The following is a 24,037-nucleotide window of genomic DNA, read 5'->3' on the forward strand; positions in this document are numbered from 1 at the left end:
TTACAGTTGATTATACACTCTATCATTAGCACTTACTCTCTAAAGAACTAGAGAAATTAATCAACAGTCAAGTGGAGTATATAGAAATTAATAATTTCACAACAAAGCAGCAACATGGAATAACGGAGAGAAGGTTTTGACCGGTGAATCTGCTCGAGTTCCACTAGTATGACAAGATGGCAGTCAACAAGGAAGATAAGGATAGACTGACTACATGCTCATGGAGTACTAGAAAGCATTCGACTCTCTTCATCAACAAGGGCTCCAATAAATATTTGAGATTCGAGAGTAAAATCGTGTTGTACTTGGTCAGTTAAAACTTATTTTAACAATAGTAATTTAACACTTATTAAAATAAGCATTTTGTTAATTAAAACTGATGGTAATAGTGAGAGAGGAGAGGCCAAAACAAAGCGGAATACCAAGCAGATCACCAGAGGAATCATCACTAGGATTATGAGGTTTGTGATTTAGCAATGTCCAAACTACGCAAGTAGGATTCTTCACGAAAGTACGGATGAAAAGAGTCAGAAGTGAGAATAGCAAAATTCTCAAGAAGGGCAAGAACAAATTAGAGAACTGATTTAAAATTGAGATACTCGATTTAAACCCAAAGAATGGCATGGTGAGGAGATTTGGGACAAGAGTAAGGAGCCCTCGAAAATAACACGCCAGAACCCGGAAACACCAATGCATCAGAAAAGACATGAAGTTGACAAAGCAGCTCTTAATATAAAAAAGCTGGCAAATGATCTTCATGCCTTCCGGAACCTGAGCAAGAAAGCATTCAAGACATCTTTCAGTATAAATGTTAGAGGACAACTAGAATATGTTGTCCTGTATAAATTCTACAACCGTGTACGGGTACTTGAGCCTATTGGGGCTACATATTGGCTAAATCAACCATTCACATACAGCTTTGGGTACTAAAAAAACTGTTATCACTTCAAACGTACCATTTAGCTGATCAAAACACTTCGTGCCATTGGCAAAGTTTAGCGATATTTCACAGTCAAACCAAACGCCATCGGCTTCGTTAAGTTGCGTGGTCTTAAAGGTTAAAAAGTGATAAATACGAAATGGCTTCAGTATTAATACGATCTCGCTAACGAAGACTTCATTTCTATTTGATATGAACAAATTTGCATGTCTTGAATAAATCTAAAGTTTGTACGTGCATTCATTAATGTAGAGTATGAGATCATGCCGTAGTTCCTGCTCACAGAGTTTGCACCTGGAGTGCTCAGGACTGGGAGATGCATCACCTATAGCCACCTGCCACAGGTAATGGTAACCCAACCTAATCCTGGCAACTACTGTGTCGCACAGTGATTGACTGTGAAATAAGACTGCATATTTTTAGATTGCCATAAAGCCTTTGACACAGTAGCACATAAGAGACGAATGCACAATCTGGAGATGCAGGCAAGAGTGAAAAGAAAGGTACTCAATTGAATAAGAGAGTACCTAAGCAACAGAAGCCAGAGAGTCACTGTGAGGGCTGAGGTCTCAGAGTGGCGAGGCATCACCAGTGGAGTCCCACAGGGATCAATCCTTGGACCTATACCATTTCTGATATATATAAATGATCTCCCAGAGGAAAAAGACTGGTTCCTCTCAATGTTTGCAAATATATGAAACTGTAAAATAAGTCTATGCAAAATACATCCATTATATGAGACGACTTTATTAAAATTACTAGGTTAGGGACAGTAGGTGAATATGCAGTGAACGATAGATGGAAAGAATTTATTGTATCTTGAGTCCAACACCCACGAGCGATTTTTATGGAAATGGGATGAAATCATGGATGTGATGTCCGTAGAATGTGAAGTTCCTCCTTCCGTCACTCGTGCATTTTCATCGTGTACTCTATATTTATATATGAAAATGTCTATCTGTTCAAGGGTAAAGGGGAGAGATGGGGGTGAGGGTTGAGGGAAATTAAAAAATGGGGGAAATAGGGAAGTGGGAATGAAAGTGGGGAAATGGGGGGACATGGGGAAAGGGAAAAATAACACGGGTGGTATGGGTGGTGGTGGTGAGAGAGACCTACTCTCCCAGGAACCACTGGGTTCGAGGATTTACGTCACACGGGGAAGAGAAAGGGGTTAAAGATTGGGGAGGATTGTGAGAAGGATGTGAGGGTGAGGGGGGGGGGAGGATGAGGAGAAGGGGAAAGAGGGGGAGATGAGAGGGAAGACGGTTAAATGGTGGACGGGAAGAAAAGATAGGGATGCGGTGTGGGGGAAGGAGTCTATACCGGGCACCCCCGAGTACGTCCCCTGGTGTGTGTACTCACCTAGTACCCACCTCTGTGTGTGTGTGTGTGTGTGTGTGTGTGTATACCCACGCACGCATGCACGCACACACTCCCACACAGATAGGTATACTCTTAGATTTCTCAACATAATCTTCCCTGCACAGCTGTGCACTCTTCCTCCCTCCCTGAGACGTGGTCCCATGTCTCAGGACTCTCCAGCACATCCTCTCAGCCGTCTCCAAGCGTCCCAACGGGTACCCTTCCTACCCGGTGCCCGTGCTACCCGGTGCCCATACCTCGCAATCACCCTTCATCTCACGTCCTCGCAATACGCCAAATAATTCATACGCTAACAACTTCCAGACTATTGTCTTCCCTTCCCAAGCTCCCCCCTTAACAGCATGGCGATTCTCATCCCATACAAAAGTCCTTCAGGGCTCCGCCAACTCCACCTGTCGTCGCCAACTGGTCATAACAAGGGTGGTATTGACCGCCTTGCTTGTTTAACATAGCTCCGGTGCTAATGAGGGGCGGGGCTTGACGACTTCTCCATTCTCATTGGCCACTCCCGGAGGTGAGGCATGTCCTCGAGGCTGGTTGGGTGGGCCTCGGTTAATTGCTGTCCAGTGGTGTGATGGCTGACTGGAGGCACTCATGCATGTAAGGGTCTCATGTAAATGCTATACCCTCATTTTTGTATGTGAGTGAGATGTCCCCCCCAGAATACTAAACCGTAAAGAGGGGGGGATTAATAACTTACTCACATCAGCCGTAGTTTCTCCTTTTGTTAAAAATTCCAATCGTGTTCACGTCACCAGAGAGATTTACATTTTTATGAATGAGATTAGGATCAAATGGAGATTATATACGGTAGTATTTAAGAGGGTGGAAGAGGAGCGGGAGGGTGGAGGGTCCGGGGACTGGTCTCATCCCCCGTTGAGTAGATGATTGGTCTGATGTGGAACGCGACGACGGACTGGGAGTGATTAAGAGAACCATCAAGTGTTGAGTGGCCCAGACCTGGCGTTCGGAGGTGGCAGGTGTGATGATTGCGGCGGGGAAGGCAAGCCTCACACACCTGCCTTATGAGGAGCCTCATCGTTGCAAGTCAGATATGCCCCTGACGTTTATCTGGTGAGTGACTACAGGGTCGGAAATGTGGTTGTTTTCACCCCGGTGTGGTAATGGGGGGGTTACTGGTGAACCTCCATTTGATAGACGCTTGGCTGGTGAAAATAACACGTTCCAACGTTGTGATTAACAGCACTCGTCGCTGGTCAGAACTAAAATGTTAACTCGCATCACTCGTAACGTGAATAATGTGAAGCACAATTGGACAGCTCCATAACCGGCGCGCGCTGCACCTCAGTGGTATTTAGAAGAATCACAATAACGTGGCTAAAGTAAGTTGACCAGACCACACACTAGAAGGTGAAGGGACGACGACGTTTCGGTCCGTCCTGGACCATTCTCAAGTCGATCGACTTGAGAATAGTCCAGGACGGACCGAAACGTCGTCGTCCCTTCACCCTCTAGTGTGTGGTCTGGTCAACTCAATTTAGAAGAACCAAATGGTGAAATACCTGACTTGTCTATATCTGACTGATGACAGACTTGACTGATGATAAAACTCACAGATGCCATACATCCAAATTCCACCCCCCCCCCTCACTCCCTCCTCTGCAATCACTACATCAACACTCACAACTTAATATTTGTGGCAAAGAGTATCATCTGTATCTCCAGCTGTTGTTGTTGTTATAGATTCAAATACTCGGAACAAGTTCCAAGTAGCACGGGCTATAGTGAGCCCGTAGTGGACTTACCTGACACAGGAGCGGTGCTCGCGTGTATCTCCAGCATGTGTGTCTATATATCCACCCAACTCTTCAGCTTGCATCTCCACCCCTCCCAGTCGAAGCCCCACCTCACCCCACCCCTTCCTCTTGCAGCCCGTTCCTTGAAAAAAAAATACATATCCCAACCTCTCCCACTAACAGCCATGCCCAGGGCCCCTCCCACTAACAGCCATGCCACGGGTCCCTTCCACTAACAGCCATGCCCGCCTTCCCTCCCAACAAGGAATGCCTCAGGAATGCCACTGCTCCTTCTACTGTCTCTCAGCTTTTTCTTTTTTATGAGAGAAAAATCTAATAGTCACGATGTGCTGGAGATGCTATGATCAAATGATGATATTATCATAGGGTCCTACGATCATTGAGGGGCTGCGACACCTCCATAAAAGCCTAACGTGTATGAATACACTCTGCCTTCCTGTCCCCCAACACAATTAATAAATTATTATTACAAATCGCTGGCAACATGACGTCATATCGCATTGCTGTGTCACTACACACAAGATTATTGTCAGGTGTAAGAGGAGAGTCAGATGAATTAGCACCCAGTCCGGCCTTGTAGTGGCCACAAGGGCAACAGGCCGGCGCCAGCAGTCTACCAGTCCTATACTACTGCTTCACTAGGACATTAGAAAAGAAAAATGTAAATACATGTCAACCATTAGCAATGCATCTGCCTGGCATCAACCTGGAAACAATCATTCATTAGCCAGACACAGGCCAGTTATCAGGCTGGCATGATGACACACACACACAGGACTACACTGTAATAAGGAAAGAGAGGGAAGGAAGGTGAGAAGGTGGATTGACTCTACTGATGAGAAAGTACTCTACTGTCAGAGTAGTTAGTATATGGAATGCACTCAGAAATGATGTGGTGGAGGCTGACTCCATTCACATTTTTAAATGTAGATGTGGTAGAGCCCAGTAGGCTCAGGAATCTGTACAACAGTTGATTGACGGTTGAGAGGCGGGACCAAAGAACCAGAGCTCAACCCCCGCAATCCCCACTAGGTAAGTACAACTAGGTAAATACACACACACACACTGCCAAAATTTGGAAGACGGCTAATGTAGTCCCGATATACAAGAAGAGGTATTGAGAGGAGGCACTAAACTACAGGCCAGTGTCCCTAACTTGCATACCATGCAAGCTGATGGAAAAGATTGTGCGAAAAAAAAGCTAGCAGAACATCTGGAGAGAAAGAACTTTGCAACACAGCATCAACATGGGTTCAGGGATGGCAAGTCATGCCTCGCAGGATTAATTGAATTCTACAACCTGGCAACAAAAATCAAGAAAGAGAGAGGTGGGCAGACTGCATATTTTTGGATTGCCAGAAAACCTTTGACACAGTACCACACAAGAGATTAACGCATAATATCAGCATATATTCAGCATAAATTCTGTTATTTAGTACCTAAGCAACAGAAGACAGCGAGTCACTGTGAAGGGTGAGGTCTCAGATTGACGAGGGGTCACCAGTGGAGTCCAGCAGGGATCATTCTATTGACCTATACTCTTTCTGATATATGTAAATGATCTCCCAGAGGGAATAGACTCATTCCTCTCATTGTTTGCTGATGATGCAAAAATTATGAGGAGGATTATGACAAAGGAATATAGTATGAAGCTACAAGATGCCTAGGCAACCTACATGGCTACAAATAGCTAAATGGGTCAACAAATGGCTACTAAAGTTTAACCCGAGTAAATGTAAGGTAATGAAAATAGGAGGCGAAAACTGGAGGCCAGTCACTGGATACCGAATGGGAGATGAAGTCTTTTATGAAAAGGACAGAGAGAAAGATCTAGGAGTTGATATCACATCAAACATGTCTCCAGAAGCTCCCTTCAAAAGAATAACATCAGCGGCGTATGCAAGGCTGACTAACATCTGAACTGCCTTCAGGAACCTTTCTACGAAATCCTTCTGAACCTTGTGTACCACGTATGCAAAACCAATCCTGGAGTATGCGGCCCCAGCATGGAGCCTGTACCATGTCAAGCACAAGACGAAGCTGGAAAAAGTTCAGAGGTATGCCACTAGGCTGGTCCCAGAACTAAGAGATATGAGTTGTGAGGAAAGGCTGCGTGAAATGCACCTAACGTTGCTGGAAGACTGGAGAGCTTGGGGGGGACATGTTTAAAGCCTACAAAATTATCAGAGGAATTGACAAGGTAGATAAAGATAAAGTGTTTAACACGGGTGGTACGTGAACAAGGGAACACATGTGGAAACTGAGTACCCAAATAAGCCACAGAGACGTTAGAAAGAACTTTTTCAGTGTCTGAGTAGTTAACGGAAATGGAATGCAATAGGCAGTGCTGTGGTGGAGGCAGACTCCATAGACAATTTCAAATGTAGATATGATAGGGGGCCCAGTAGGCTTAGGAATCTGTACACCAGTTGAGAGGCGGGAATAATGAGTTAGATCTCAACCCCCGCAAGCACAACTAGGTGAATACACACATGAACACACAAAACTCTATCAAATACAAAAAAAACTGATCTGATAGATGAAGACAGTTTAACACTGGTGGTACGTGAACAAGGGAACACATGTGGAAACTGAGTACCCAAATGAGCCACAGAGGCATTAGAAAGAACTTCTTCCAGTGTCATATGTATATGAAAGCGAAAAGCAACGTTAGTTTTAAGAGGACGGGTTGTATTGATGTGGTGGAGGCAGACTTCATACACCAACCTGTCCTCTTAAAATGAACGTCGCTTTTGGCCGTTTACCCGTATGGCCGAATATGGACGTAATTTGAAAATGAAAAAAATGAAAATAAATTTGGGATTTTTTTTTTCAACACCAGTAAGTTAAGGGTCCTCTGATAGGTTAGGTGGGCAGGAAATTCTCATAAAGTTTCAAAACGTTAATTGAAAGTTCCTCTTCTAAGCTGTCCGAGGAGGGCCGGACGCCTCAAACAGAAAACGGAACAGTACGTCACTTTTGTGAGTCGATTTCATTTCAAATTATGTCCAAATTTGGCCATAGTGCGCATACGAGCCAAAAGTGACGTTATTTTTAAGAGGACGGGTTGCATACACAGTTTCAAATATAGATATGATAGAGAGCCTCAGCAACCTGTACACCAGTTGACGGTTGAGAGGCGGGACCATAGAGAGGAAGCTCAACACAAGCACAAATAGGTGAGTACACACACACACACACACACACACAAACACGCAAACACATAATATATATCTCACACACAAGGAGTCTCGAACCACCGACCACATGAACAGAAGAAAGCAGCTCTATCAAGTGTACTGCGAAGAGCCTTAATAAAGAAGGATTACAGAAGCAACTAATCGCTGCTCAAGTGGAATTTTAATGTCGGTGTTGATCGTCTAATTCCTCTGTGCTCTAGTGCCAGCCCGGAAAGGTTTAAAATACTAAGAAAATAGCTAGAAGCATAGAAAGCTACGCGTTACAATCATCAATGCCAGCAATGCGATCTATTTAACCACACACACACACTCACACACATATATTATATTATATATTTAATCTATCGGGTATGATTGACATCTTGCAAGTACGCAAATACGCCTCTCAGGAGGACATGCGGAGGGAACGGGATGACACACACAATATATTTCTGAACATTGACAGGGAAAGGCCAAATGCCACAATAAAAGAACATTTCCTTGAGACATTCGTCTCTGGAGAAGTTGTGAATGTTCTGAGAATCTTGTCTCCCCTAAGCACACACACACACGCGCTCTCAACATTTTTAGGTGCAACCGAACTCTTTCAGTCGGAACTCCCGTCGCGTCTCGCTGTATAGAGGAGTCTGGTGTTCTGAGAGTTACCTGGTGTGCTCCCTCTCACCCAGAGCACCGAGGCTTAGATGCTACGTGTATACGTCGACCGAGGCGAGGATTTATTTATTTGACAAATATGGATATAGTGTCTTTGATGTCTCGATGTCGTCTAAACGAGGTTGAGCGCGGCCCTCTTGGTAGGGCTTAGTCGGTCGCCAGAACGTCACATACCGCGCGTTGCAGGCGTGTCACGATTGGCCAATCTCGCTCTCATCTTTGATTGGTTCGTCGATACGAGAGTCATTGTTTCATCAGCCAATGGCATCGCCCTTATCAGATGACGGACAGTGGTGCCAACATCCGCCTACAAAGCTCTATTTTTCTCCCAACAGCGCCAATTATCTCAGTGTCCAATCACGCGGCCTGAATCAACGATTAGGGCGAACAAAATACCATATAGTAGCTCACTGAAAACTAAAGTAAATCATTTAATATCAATACGTCAAGTAAACAGGAATAACAGGACTGAAAGTCTTCCACGAGCGCTTGGCGGCCTTAGGCACCAGGCCAGGCGATGCCACCACCACTACCTCGAACCTCGACCACATATGATCGCGTACGTCGTTTGAACAGCGATGCTTGGGCGTGTTCCGGCGGGGTCAGTGTTCGAGCCTCTGACTCCAAATTAAGGGCCAGAGAGCCGGGTGTGGCTAGGCTGCTATAGCTGAGTGGGCCGAACCAGTGTGTGGAGTGCCATGGAGTGCCACTGTGTGTTCACATCACTGGACAAATGATTGTTAGTATTTGTGAGTCACGGTCACTCCCAGGCCTTTCCGTAGGTATTGTCACTATTGTGGCTTGTGGCACTATTGTTATTGCTGGCACTATGGTTGTTGTTGAGCGTTCACAATCATTATTATCACTATTTTCGATGTTTTCACTTCATTTATTTTGATCACATGTTGCTTTTATGATTCCTGCTACCTACTTGTCATTTATTTAACGTTACTTTCGTCACTGTTGCCACTGATGGTATTGTTAACTCTGATGCCATTGTCACAGATGACATTAACTCTGAAGGCACTGTTGTCACTGACGGCATTATGAATACTTCATCCATCTGACTCACTAAATGCATTTATCCGAGATTCCTGGTGGATAGACCCATCGTGGACTTTAGTCCATCCATCCGGGACATCCGGTACATCCATCGATTACTGCAGGTGCATTCATTAGGGCCTAATACATCCATCGAGTATTGTAGGTGCATTCACTGGGGCCTTATGCTGCCATGAAAAACACGTCAATCTTTCATGATATCTGCTTAAATTCCGGACTTATTCCCCATCAGTTGGCCGTGTGTCTCTCGCTTCGCATGTCTATCGTCGCAATACACTTTCTCATTTCTTTACTTCCATCCATCTTTATCCTCCCTTCTCATCTCCTCCACTTTACACTCCCATCCTCCTCCCTTCACTTATCTAGTTTTCTCTTGCTTCACTTCTCTACCCTTCTCCCATTACTACCTTGTTCCCATTCCTCACCCTTCCACCACATTACTCCTAATATAAAGAGTGAGCCAGATGGAAGCAAGGGAACTGAAGCCATTTGGCATGCTTCAAGCTGTAGACAGCTGAGAGGAATTGAGGCCCAAATGCTGTTGTGAAGTGACTGTCTGCGGAGGTCTGGAACGACCCAACTATGCCATCTATCATCATAGTACTATGCAAAAAGTGACATATATCTGTGGATCGTCCAATAAAATCAGTATAATCTCAGACGACACTTATGTTCGGTTAGGCTCGGCTATAATATTATCTGGGAATTGCACAACCGACGGCTGGAGATTTGATCAAATGCATTTTGTATCTCGACTTTCAGTTGGAACAGCTGCGAATGGTTACACTATATTTGGAGATCATTGAATGATAATGACAGCAGCTATCAATCATTTCAATCATTATTAAGATGTCTTGTATATTTTTACAAATTATTCAAAATTATTTCAAACATTTGTAAATAATAATGTTAAAAAGTCCAGTCTCCTCCTCCATCCCTGCCAAGACCACCGAGTATACCCTCTTAATGCAACACAATACTTCCAAAAATTCCACTTTTCCAGTCATCATGATTCAGAAGAGATCAAACCACCTCCAGAGACCTTATCGAGTGACAGCCGCAGAGCCACAGCCCGTGTTCAAGACCCAGTTCCGTTTTCCTGGCATCTCAGGAGGACGCTGCCAACAATGGATGCGCGCCGACAGACCGGTGCGCATGCGGAATTATAGCGAAAAGATGCGCGTCACCGTGCCTTCATGGTCCACTCTCATTTTATGCCCTCTCGGTTCTTCCTAAGCTCGTCCTCTTAATGTTCCTTCTGTTGCATTACTCCTTCACTCCCTATGCTAGTCTCTCGTCCAACACCTCCTCCCTTCCTCATCCTCATCTCCCACATAACCATACCAAATTAGGTTCAATTTCACATCGTTTCGAAGTTCAGTATTTGTTGGGTTATTTTATGTGTGATTTAACTGACTGTTTCGGTAAGTTGATACGTATACAAGATTTAGTTGTCTAACTGAAAACAGTATAAAATATTTTAAAGCTTAAACCTCGATGTTTTTGTGTCCTTATTTCGACACCGTGAATCAGGAAAGAGATGCGGACATCCAAAATATTCGATGAGAAGAATGAAAAGACGGATAAGTGACGAACACAGGGGAGATATTCGTTCTTAAAGACTACACGAGCCACTGTCAGTGCCAAGGACGTAGGGGTGATTTACAGGCCGGATATTCTTCCACTGGGAGTCTCATGGGAGCCAGCCGTCCACACTCTTGAGAGCAATGGGCCTAATGATTGCCAGGAGAGGTTATGTTAGGCTAGGTTGCCTCTTATATATTGTTTACGGTTAAAAAGGTTTCTGATTTGTCTAAATTCAATAATATAAAAATCAACTATCCGGTGGTCCATCACTACATATTGGTGCCTTCGACCAAAAAGTTACCATAAGTTAAATTACATTTTAGGAGGATAGGTTGCACTTTTGGTTCACTAGGAGGGTCGAGCAGGCATAGTGGACACGGGAGACATCTCCCGTCACGCAGGGTGCAGTCGCACCTCCACAGATCTCCAGTATCATCTATTGATACTGGTAATGGCTCAAAAGGGCCTCCACTTACGGGCTATTCATGCCCGTGCCACCTTTTGGGTGGCTTAATCTTCATCAATCATCAGTCAATCAATCGGCATAGTGGACGGTCGTATCTCGCGGAGCAAGTGCGTCTCCACTCACTCAAGGAAGAGAACTACTGGCCCCCAAGAATACTATCCCCCGGGGTCCTTTCCCTTCCCCCCGGTGCCCCTTTCCTTTCCCCGTCTCGTCTCGTGGGAAGGGAAGGGGACCTACGCGAATCTCGGGCCTCGATGCGTTGATACCATGCTTCGCATTATGTGACCCCCTATCCTGGATACACACTAACACTTGTCACATACGCTAATGTCTCATGAAATGATTGTTTTATCATTTCATGAGATATGATAACATTATTATGTTATCAGCATATACCATGTCTCATTTCATGAGACATGTTTTATCATTTCACGAAACATTTCATGAGGCTGACACTTTTATGGAATTGAGAAGTTAATGGACATTATAATATAGCAATAAATGGGCTTAATTTAAATAACTTTGGCCCTGAAACTCAACTTATGAAACAAATGATTTCCTAAGGTTTTAATCACAGGAGGTGCGTCCATCCTACTGGCACACTCACACACACGCACATGCACACGCACACACAAGCACGCACTTATCCACAATAATAATTATAGCACGCCTGAATATGATGAGCACCTCTCACGCTCTGGGAGTGCTGTGAAAACAGAAGAAAATAGGAACTTACCTCAATATTGGTGCTTTCTCTCCCTCGAAGTGCTGCATTTCCTTACCTGTAATATAATAATTTATTTTTATTAATTTTATTTCATGAAACACTTTTATACGCTTCAGTTCTCATACACCACATATACAGTTATATCTCCAAATGAACGATCACATTTGAATAGATAAGTAAGTAAATAAATAAATAAACAAATAGCTCAGGTGAAGGAGCTGCTTGAGGATTGAAGAGTTGCTTACCTTCTGAAGGATGTCGCTGCTGGGATCCTTGAGTAGCATGGACAGACGGGTAAGTAGTTGCCCAACCACTTACTACCACCACCTCGAAGCCGAAGCCATCAACACCAATACCTACTGATGGCTCTGTAGATCAACATTTCAGGCATGCACGAGCACTCATTTTCCACTAGTCAGAGTAACAAACATTTCTCCATATTTCCAATATTTCACATATCAGACGGAAATTTCACATTTCAGACGGGTATGATGTCAAACTGTCCCTTCAACATGCATTTGACTAGCATCATAATACTGTAGTGATTGACACCGGCTCCGTAACAGCTATGCAAACCTTAACGCATCCTAAACCATCAGACAAACTAAACTTAATCACCACAGTCCTTCTCCAGAATGGTCAACGCTTTACACTCGACTCACAACAGATGACTTTCGAATAATTCTCGAACAGTGCCTCTCCCGACGACCTCCGTTCGAATCGCAACTCTGTAAATCCTTCACCCGATAACTACAAATGCTTCAGCTCCTTCTCATCAACACGTGCGAAATGCTTGTTAATCCAACCGCCAAACCGCTGTTTATGAATGAAAAACACTTTGCACACAACGACTCATAACTGACGACGAATCTATTTTTCTCGAGAAGTGCTTCGTTCACGTCCTCTGCTCGAGTCCCACCTCTATAAACAGCCCGTCCTCGACTCAAGTCCATTACATTCAGCGGTCAACCCCACAGACGCATTCATAAATTTTTACATGCTGTTCATTCAAAACGGGAATTTTCTCAAGTATAAATTAATATTATAATATATTAGCATATTGTGTATAAATAGGCATAGGGTAGGTTAGGTGTTTAGGTTCTGTTGGTGAATATTTGTATGTGTAGTACGTGGGTGAAGCATTTACAGCGTTGTGGTTCGAACAAAATTCGTCAGCGAAACACTTGTTCCGGATATGTTCGAACGTCAGCAGTTGTGAGTCGTGTGTAAACCGCTTTTCATTCATAAACAGGGGGTTTGGCGGGTGCATGGAATCACTTTTGGATCTTTGTTTGGAGGACGGGCTGCTGGATGGAATGGACTTGAGTCGAGGATGGGTTGTGTGAGTCGTGTGTGCAGAGTATTTTCCATTCGTTAACACAGGGGACGGGGGGGAGATGGGGGGTATTACTATCATTTAACTTTTGTTTATGAAGACGGGCTGCATAAACAATTTATGTTTAATGGAATACATAAAAGACTGAGCTCAAATTCATAATTTAAAAAAATGATGTTGACAATGGTACTTAAAAATATTTCCCAAGACAGATCTTGAAACTCACGCTAAAACATTCAACGACTACTTGTTATCCTTGACTGCCCTCAGATCCCCCAAGGCATAATTGTGACGTACTTGTGTCTGAAGCTAGACACATATATGATGAAATAATTAATTATAGAGTCAGAATATGTCTCTCGTGGATTCCATCCCATATTGGTTTCCTAATACACGATAGAACTGATGAGTTAACATGCGTTTTTAAAAAGGGAATTGACTGCCATCTTGAATTGCCTTTGAGCAGCTTGAGGGCAGCAATATTCCGGAAACTGCAGCAATATCTAGTAGACTTAAGACAGAGTGAAGTTCACACAAGTTACTCCATCTATTAATATTTTATTGTGCAGGACAAACCGCACTTCTATGAATCATACAATAAGCTAGGTTAGATGATTTCTAACAGTTTCTACTGCTAGTCTTAGGCTAGGCTACAGGTATCTACGGGAGTTTGCACCACCTGCTAATGCAGACTTGACTAAATGTAAACTCTGTAATGCAAAATGTAAATTCAAACGCTTCGCTGCACTATATAATCGCGTGTGAAAAAAAAATAGCCGAACTGAAAGAGAACTCCATCAGTAGTGTTCAAGAAATGTGTAAATACGTCGTTCATAATGAGGTTCTACCAAATTTTGCATTGACTTTGATAATTTACCCGAATGGCAAAGAGAAACCTCAATAAGCCAGACTGGCTTCCTAATGATGATTCTTGGATGGAAACCAAATATATATTAAGAGTTTGCCATTGTAGCCGTTTTCTATGAGAAGACTGTTGAAGAAAATCAAAATACTTGGTTATTTGGTAGACTAATATAGAAAAATAAATTAAAGTCTTAAGGGTGCTAGAATGTATAATTTGTATTTTTATTTTCAAGAGTTGTTATATTCTTGTAAAGCCACTAGCACGCATAGCGTTTCGGTAGGTCCTTAATCCTAATTTCCCCTGGCATACGACCAGCCAAATCGTTTAACAACCAGGTTCCCATTCACTGCTAGGTGAACAGGTTGACAATTAAGGATTAGTGCCAAGTCAATCCTCCTCGGCTAGGATACGAGCCCAGGCCAAGCGCTCGCGAAGCTTCAGGCGAGTGCTTTACCACTGCACCACAGGGACTAATAATAGCAAAAATAATAATACAAATATAAGCATTTATAGAGTCATAATTATGCATTCTTATCCATGACTGTCAGCTCACACTAGGAGAGGTTGACAGCCACAAGACTCACAACACTACAACCCAGACATAACAGGGATCATCTCAAGGAGACCTTTAAAATAATAAACATATTAAAATATATTATAATCGGGACCATTTTTTGTAAATGGTTCAATGTAACTCACACAAGGGGGCATAACAGTATCAAGATTACGTTGCAGGAGAGAAAACATGAGAGAGCTTCTAGTCTTATGGCATTGAACCCATACAATAGGCTACCCTCTGTAGGTCGTAAATGCCTTAATATTCAAAATGAGCTGGAGAAATCCTATGAAATAATTGGGAGAACTTTCACAAGCCGCCGACTTCCTGTCCCCTGTCGAGGCCACAACTGTACCACGTCGAAGGGACTCGATGTGGTGCAGTTGGCTGCGTTCTGGACTCACAATCTGGATCCCCGGTTCTTTTTCTGGACGGGGCAGAAATGGGTTTCGTCCAAGACTCACAATCTGGAATTTCGGATGCGAATCTCGGGCGGGGAATCTTGATCCCGATAACGGAGATTATTAAATTAAGTTAAAACCGTTACCCTCAAAAAATACCTTTTGCATTTATAATTTAGTTTACCATTAAACTAAAATTCTTTCATTTTCTCCAACAAGTTTATCTATAGAAAACGTCTGATGCCTTTGAAGGCAGATCTTCAATGGAGATAATAATTAATTATGATACTTTTTAACTGTTTTTATTTAATTTTATTTATATATATACAAGAGTTCTTACATTCTTATAACCCCAAAGGCACGCAAAGTGTTTCGGACAGGTCCTTAATCTTAATTTCTCCCAGAATACGACCCGCCAAATTATTTAACAACCAGGTACCCATTCACTGTTGGGTGCACAGAGGCTACAGTTAAGGATTGGCGCCCGGTCAATACTTCCCGGCCAGGATACGAACCCAGGCCAAAGCGCTCGCGAAGCGCCTGGCGAGTGCTTTACCACAGTGCCACGGAAAAGGGGGATATCATGATAATTTTATTTAGTAAAAGCTCACACATACAAAATGAGTTAAAAGCAGAATGTAGGAATTCTAGAAATATAGATAAAGACTCAAAACGAAGTGTACCAGCCCTCAGGTGACGATAAGGGAGTCCAGGTGACGACAAGGGAGTCCAGGTGACGATAAGGGAGTCCAGGTGACGACAAGGGAGTCCAGGTGACGATAAGGGAGTCCAGGTGACGACAAGGGAGTCCAGGTGACGACAAGGGAGTCCAGGTGACGACAAGGGAGTCCAGGTGACGACAAGGGAGTCCAGGTGACGACAAGGGAGTCCAGGTGACGACAAGGGAGTCCAGGTGACGACAAGGGAGTCCAGGTGACGACAAGGGAGTCCAAGTGACGACAAGGGAGTCCAAGTGACGACAAGGGAGTCCAGGTGACGACAAGGGAGTCCAGGTGACGACAAGGGAGTCCAAGTGACGACAAGGGAGTCCAAGTGACGACAAGGGAGTCCAAGTGACGACAAGGGAGTCCAGGTGACGATAAGGGAGTCCAAGTGACGACAAGGGAGTCCAAGTGACGACAAGGGAGTCCAGGTGACGACAAGGGAGTCCAGGTGACGACAAGGGAGTCCAAGTGACGACAAGGGAGTCCAAGTGACGACAAGGGAGTCCAAGTGACGACAAGGGAGTCCAAGTGACGACAAGGGAGTCCAAGTGACGACAAGGGAGTCCAAGTGACGACAAGGGAGTCCAGGTGACGATAAGGGAGTCCAAGTGACGACAAGGGAGTCCAAGTGACGACAAGGGAGTCCAGGTGACGACAAGGGAGTCCAAGTGACGACAAGGGAGTCCAAGTGACGACAAGGGAGTCCAAGTGACGACAAGGGAGTCCAAGTGACGACAAGGGAGTCCAGGTGACGACAAGGGAGTCCAAGTGACGACAAGGGAGTCCAAGTGACGACAAGGGAGTCCAGGTGACGACAAGGGAGTCCAGGTGACGACAAGGGAGTCCAGGTGACGACAAGGGAGTCCAGGTGACGACAAGGGAGTCCAGGTGACGACAAGGGAGTCCAGGTGACGACAAGGGAGTCCAGGTGACGACAAGGGAGTCCAGCAGACGACAAGGGAGTCCAGGTGACGACAAGGGAGTCCAGGTGACGACAAGGGAGTCCAGGTGACGACAAGGGAGTCCAGCAGACGACAAGGGAGTCCAGGTGACGATAAGGGAGTCCAGGTGACGACAAGGGAGTCCAGGTGACGATAAGGGAGTCCAAGTGACGACAAGGGAGTCCAGGTGACGACAAGGGAGTCCAGCAGACGACAAGGGAGTCCAGGTGACGACAAGGGAGTCCAGCAGACGACAAGGACGCCCCAGGTGACAAGTCCAGTTGACAATAGCTATAGTGTAGTCCGGGTGACGAGACGGAGGAGTCAGAGACCAACGAATGACAGTGGCTGAGGCTGAAGGGACTGTGGTAACAGATGACGCAGGCTGAAGATAAACGATAGTATGAGGCTCCTGAGTGAATAACAGTGTGAGTGGTAAATAAGACGCAACAGGTGACGATGACAACAAGTGTGTGTGTGTGTGTGTGTGTGTGTGTGTGTGTGTGTGTGTGTGTGTGTGTGTGTGTGTGTGTGTGTGTGTGTGTGTGTACTCACCTAGTTGTACTCACCTAGTTGTGTTTGCGGGGGTTGAGCTCTGGCTCTTTGGTCCCGCCTCTCAACCGTCAATCAACAGGTGTACAGATTCCTGAGCCTATCGGGCTCTGTCATATCTACACTTGAAACTGTGTATGGAGTCAGCCTCCACCACATCACTTCCTAATGCATTCCATTTGTCAACCACTCTGACACTAAAAAAGTTCTTTCTAAGTGTGTGTGTGTGTGTGTGTGTGGCTGTGTACTTACCTAGTTGTACTCACTTAGTTGTACTCACTTAGTTGTATTCACCTAGTTGTACTCACCTAGTTGTGCTTTCCGCCTTTCAACTGTCAATCAACTAACTTTTTTTGTTTACACACACTGCACGCGTGTATGTATGTATGCGCACGCGCGTGCGTGTGTTGCTCGTGAAGTATGAAGGTTCCAATCAAGAACGAGCAACCTAAAGATGGATCTCGTCCTTAGCCCAACATGTTGAGAATATTAGGAGAACCACTTAAGTCAAGCAAATTTGAGGTGCCTCTCCCCCCACCCCTCAAGTGCACCCAGCGCTACAACCTGAGGACTCTGTGATTAAGAGGACCACTTGACGGCTTCATGCTGAAAACCACTTGTTTAAGAGGACCACACCCATCCCTTCTCTTGGGAGTTGTCAGTCTTCTTATCCTTGAGCGTCGAGCGCGACACAGAGGACGTCTCATAGCGTGGATCTGTCAGGAAGATACAAAATATATGAGGATATATGAGGTATATATATATAGGTACGATATATGAGGATATATCGGCGTCCGCTAACTGAAGCAGAGTGAACTTATTGACCAAGATTTTAAAGGAGAATTACCCATTCCTTTAATAAAATAATAAATATACTAACATGGGGATTGACAATTGTTACTCTTGCTATTTTAAGTTGACATAGTCGGCAGGGAAGTTATGTGTATGAGTTTCTTTCATCTGATCATTGATTTCAGCTCTGATGCTGCGCCCCTTTGTTAATATTTTATAATTAACTTACTCTCCCTCCCTCTTCTCTCCCCACCTCTCATTCTCTCTCCACTCCTCCTTCCCTCTACTTTCTCCATTTCCCTCCCAAACTCCCATCCCTACCCTTCTCCCATCCATACACCCCTCTTCGTCCCCAAAAACCCCTTCACCCTTTTATTTACATTTCTACATAATCCATAATTACCTTTTCATCAGTATCCATTAATCAAAAAATCTTTCAGGTGGCACAGAACATAGACGATTTCCAGCGAAACAGCGTAAGATGCCTAAGACTTTCACAGTTTTCCCCGATTAAGTTCATATTCTAAAGTACTAAGAATTACTAACATTATTAATTAGCAAATACTTATGAGAATTTTAACTTAAAACAAGAATTTTTCCTTGTGTTACTTCCCCGAGTCTTACCAGGCGGACAGCACGCTGGAATTGAGATCCTGTGGTCCAGGGTTCGATCCCGGGCACCGGCGAGAAACCACGGGCAGAGTTTCTTTCACCCTATGCCCCTGTTACCTAGCAGTAAATTAGGTACCTGGGTGTTAGTCAGCTGTCACGGGCTGCTTCCTGGGGGTGGAGGCCTGGTCGAGGACCGGGCCGCGGGGACACTAAAGCCCCGAAATCATCTCAAGATAACCTCAAGATAGAGGAGTCTTACCTAAGCAGGGCTGGGTAACTGTGACGTAGCTGTGTCTGATGGCGGTGGCTGTGGTGGTGGTGATGATGGTGGCGGTGGTGGTGGCGGTGGTGGTGGAGACAACGGTAGTTGTGGCGGCGGCAGTTGTGGTGGTGACTGTGGCGGTGGTGGTGGCTGTTGTGGTAGAGATAGCGGTGGTGGTGGAGACAGCGGTGGTGGTGGCTGTTGTGGTGGAGATAGCAGTGGTTGTGGAGACAGCGGTGGTAGTGGAGATAGCGGTGGTGGTGGTGGTAACGGTGGTGGAGGCGGCGGTTGTAGTAACGGTAGCAGTTTTAGTAGCGGTGGTGGTAGCGGTAGCGGTGGTGGTGGCGGTGGTGGTAGCGGTGGTGGTAGCGGTGGCGGTGGTGGTAGCGGTGGTGGTGACGGTCTGTGTGGTGGTGGTGAGGCTAATAGCGGTGGTAGTGACGCTCACGGTCGACGTGGCCGTCTTCAATTAGCCATCAAGAAATACACAAGATTTAGCGACACAGAAGCAGGTCAGAGCCAATCAAATATATAAAAAAATACTAAATCAGATAACTAAAATCAACGAATAAATGCAAAGAAACTAATTAGGTAACAGCAAATATCTAATACATTTAATACATTAAGATCAAACAATAAACCACCAAAACTAGATTAAATAATTTATCAGACAGAGTTGTATAAATAATCTACACCAGAGCTCTATTGTATGATCCCTCTCTTTTGCGGACTACTTTTTTCTTATGTCCTTGCGTTCACTGTCACACAGCTGAGCACAACTGAGCACACAGCACAAGACCACACAGTTGAGCACATGAACAGGGAGTTCATCATACACTCACAATTTATATAGAATTGGGAGTGGCAAACGGGACAATAACAAATAAGAATGATGTAATAAAATAAAGGGAAATAAAAGAGCTCACGGGGAAAAAGGAAAACTGGGAAATACAGATATATATTTAATTGAATGAAAGTAATGTAGAACAAAGAATAGGATATCAATGGATAAGTATACATTATTTGGAATCATAAATAGAAGAGGAGTCAAAGAAAAACTCTCTCTCTCTCTCTCTCTCTCTCTCTCTCTCTCTCTCTCTCTCTCTCTCTCTCTCTCTCTCTCTCTCTCTCTCTCTCTCTCTCTCTCTCTCTCTCTCTCTCTCTCTGTCTCTCTCTCTCTCTCTCTCTCTCTCTCTCCTCTCTCTCTCTCTCTCTCTCTCTCACCTGGGTGACGGTGGTGGCAGCGGGTGTCTGAGTGACAGTGACGGAGGCGACGGTGGTGGTGACGGTCTGAGTGGCGGTGGTAGTGGCGGTCTGAGTAGCGGTGGTGGTGGCGATCTGAGTGGCAGTGGTAGTTGCGGTGACCTTGGTCACGTGGACGCTCGTGGTGCACCCCGGCTGGATGGGAGGTCAAAGGTTAAGGGTCAACGGAGCAACAGTATATACCTTGTGGTTGGTCAGTAAGCTTCATGATTCACACACTGTCACCCCTTAAGGGTGTGGACACAATGCGACCCAAACCATTAAAAGGTTAGAGCATCCACCCCCCTTGACGGTCATGCTTTTGGGAGAAGCAATACTCTAAGGGTCCTGAGGGACGTTATCGGCATCACACCCACTGACCTTAGTCAGGAAGCTGATGATATCGTGCTCTTATTTTCATGTGAGGAATAATTAGAAAAACTCTTGACCAACGATGCCGTACTTCGCAAGGAGCACCACCAGTATCCTCACTTCCCACGTCAGTTCCTGGCCGGAGGAACTGTTTTACCAGCAGGACCAGCCAGTGGATCGCTGACCGACCGCAACATAAGATCATGGACAATATCGAGAACGAAAATCCGAACCTGGGTGTGTTTAAGCTAGAGTTCTGCAGCACCGACAAATCATCAATGAAGATTAATTTCACCACAATAGCTGCGGCCACCCAGGCTGCCACACAAGGTTTCTACTGCTTCAGCTTACAAATACAACCCCACTAAGTAAAAAAGGAACGATACCATGAGATCCAACAGTGCTACAAGCTCTCCCACCAACAAGTCTCAGCAACCCGTCCAGAAGTGCAGCCTGTGCGCTCTTGACCATCACTACTCCAAATGCAAGCAACAGCTCATCGCTGCTTGCACTGTGAGGGCAATCACCCCCGAAATTTCGTACTGCGGCCCCCGCAGACAGGAAAACATCAAGGCTCAGGTTGAAGCCAAGAGAAACAACCCTTCTACCTCCGCGACCAAAGACCCAGGCGCTCAACCCACCACATCAGCTCCCACCAACCGACCAGAAGACTTCCCAGTCTTGCCAAATGTGGCTCCTCCCACCAGGCAACCCAGCCTTCACAATGGGGATCCACGAACACACAGACACTTTCGCAGCCCTTTGCAACACGTGCAGGCATTATCTCTTAGTCTTATTCGACTAGCGGAGAGGCTTGCCGGACCAGACAATCAACGATTCGTCAAGGAACTCAACGCACTGTACCTAGGCAACAGCCTGGACCCCATCATCACCCCGGACGCAAATCATAGTGCCTTCACTTCCACTTCACAGACAACCACAAGGACGACCACGAGGTCGATCTCAACGCAGATCTAGAACCACCAAAGACCCAGGGGGCACAAACAGAGGTATTTCCCTCTCCAGCTCTCAACACTCCTACCATCACTATCCCAGCAGACGCGCTGTCTATAAATACTAACAGCACCACCAACGCTCCTGAAATAGCTTCTACCACTAATCTAAGACACCTGAGCTTACCTCTGGCTGCGAGATGAAAAACGCAAACACCAACTACGGATATTATGGACCCATCACACCAGGAAATCTTAGTAGGAGCTCCACCGCCGCACCACAAATACGACACCTACTCGGTACAAGACCTCCTTATGGAGGCCACCTCACCAAACTCCAACGACAGCACGGTTCGGCCAAAGTTTCAGCCAAAGAAAAAACGGAAGATGTAGAGGACAACACTAACCCACTAGCAACATAACTGGTACAGCCAGCCCTCCAGGGCTGAAAACCACTATGAAGACCCCCATCCATTCCCAGTTCTCTAGTATCAGCTATTGATACAGATAATGGTTCCAAAGAGCCTCCACTTACTGGCTCACCATAACCCGTGCTACTTGTAACTTTTTGTTCTGAGTAGCTGAATCTAAAGCAACAACAACAGTAAGCTTCTGTCGCGGTCTTAATAACCATTGCGGGACTGAGAGGTCTTAAGCCCAACACAAAACCAAAGCGGAAGATATTCAGTCAATACTACTTTTCTAACGTTTTAACTGTAATTATTTTCACCTAAAAAATTAAATCTGCTTCAGTACACATGATTGCGAGTCAGGCCCTCTTGCCAGGAAGTAAACCACTTATTTGGGAGTAAGTCACTTGGGGAATAAGTCACTTGGGGAATAAGTCACTTACTTGGAAGTAAGGCACCCGTGACTTACTTGGGAGTAAGTCACTTACTTGGGAGTAAGTCACTTACGTGGGAGTGAGTTACTTACCTCTTGGTCAGTCAGTCTCGTGTTAACAAGGCTGTTAACCTATGGAATAACCTTTCACCTCTCTCCCTCTCTCTTAACCAGGTAACCTCCTGGCCCAGCTCGTTCCTTACCTGAGGATTCGAGTTATAAACCGGTTGATTATTCCAATGTGTTCCGTAAGGCGTAGCCAGGGCCACTCCCACAGCCAACCACGCCCACAGCACTCCCACAGCCCACATCGCGGCTCTCACTCCCACTCTCATTCTGTGTTCAAACATTTATTGAGAAATACTAACATCATCGTCATCAGACACTACTAAATAATATTAAGATATACTTCAACAATAAAATGATTATCTTACAGTGAATTCTGAAATCTTAATCACTTCGCTTCCTGAACCATAATACTGAGGATGATACACATACACACACAACAGTGTTTGTCGAAACAGGAGACGAGATATTTACCATCAAGCCTTAAAGACACCTGCGAGCATATATCTGTATTCAGTAAAGTAGTAGTCAATTCCTCTTTCATAGTAAGCAAAGTTTCCGATGCGAAGGTATATATATATATTTTAAAGGGAATGTAGCCATTGTAATACAGCTAGAAACCGTCACACATACATAAACTAATCTGTCAACGATATTAATTTACAAAGCGATGGGGTACTGGGATTGGGTAATAATCGTAGTGTGTCTCATCATTGGAGCAGCAGTGAATTCATTTGAACTCATTTGTCGACGTGCCACGGTTTAACCTGTTCAAGTTTTAGGAACACATCTGACAATTTAGGCCCTTGTTTGCAACAGTGATTCAGTTCACTGGCAAGTTTGTTTACATAAAATCTACAAACTTCACACATACATTAAACACCTGTCTCACATCATCAATGAACTATTTCGTACAATGGCAGATACAACAAATAAATTCTCATATTTATAATTTACACATTCAAATAGACATGAAACCCCCATTCACATATTCTACACACATACATAACATTCACATATAACATTATACAAGAATTAATAAACATGGCAAGATTAATATACAGTTACCCACTTTCAGAGGTAACATCAACGCGGATAAAACGCATACAATCATCTGTATAAAACCACACACACACACACACATACTTCAGATACATATAATATAGACATAACTCACGTGAATTCTGTCAAACCTGGGAAGGGTTTTACTCAACACTTCTTCCTCAAATATTCAACCAGCAGCAGCGGTGAGCCACCAAGGATTACAGTTTCAGTGTCGAGCATCATCCTGTGTGGCTGTATATATATACATATATTCACCCCACCCCCAAAACCACCCCCAACTCCCACCCATCCATCCACCACCCTCTCTCACGCCCACTTCACGCCCATGTCAACAATTGGCAGCATTTCCAGTGCGTCACAAATGAATGAGTTCCAGTGCTATTGGCACTTTTTTTCAGCGCAGTTTCGCACGGTTACCTTTGTTTCCTGCCTGTCTTTTTTCTGCAGTGTTGTGGCCAACTTTCCTGTCCTTGTGACTGGCGTTTGTCACTTTGTGGTCATGTGCTGATTCCCACTGCCTTTTTCTTCCTTCCTCCTTCCTTCCTTCATTTCTTCCTTCCTTCATTTCTTCCTTCCTTCCTTCCTGCCTTCCTTCCTTCCTTCCTTCCTTCCTTCCTTCCTTCCTTCCTTCCTTCCTTCCTTCCTTCCTTCCTTCCT

The 24,037-nt window shown here is 44.8% G+C and overlaps 1 protein-coding gene across 1 annotated transcript; it reads right to left on the reverse strand.

Annotated features, from left to right (window-relative positions):
• Positions 1 to 16,698: 16,698 nt before the first annotated feature.
• Positions 16,699 to 23,581, reverse strand: LOC123744910 (uncharacterized). The gene is made up of 5 exons (XM_045725127.2): positions 23,493 to 23,581; positions 22,453 to 22,585; positions 20,064 to 20,237; positions 18,837 to 19,302; positions 16,699 to 17,889 (listed from the first exon to the last, which is right to left on the reverse strand). Exons 2-5 carry the CDS (start codon positions 22,582 to 22,584, stop codon positions 17,795 to 17,797), a joined length of 867 nt encoding a protein of 288 aa, XP_045581083.1. The 5' UTR covers position 22,585; positions 23,493 to 23,581; the 3' UTR covers positions 16,699 to 17,794.
• Positions 23,582 to 24,037: the final 456 nt, after the last annotated feature.

Source organism: Procambarus clarkii, chromosome 57, assembly GCF_040958095.1.
Source record: "Procambarus clarkii isolate CNS0578487 chromosome 57, FALCON_Pclarkii_2.0, whole genome shotgun sequence".
Taxonomy (NCBI): Eukaryota; Metazoa; Arthropoda; class Malacostraca; order Decapoda; family Cambaridae; genus Procambarus; species Procambarus clarkii.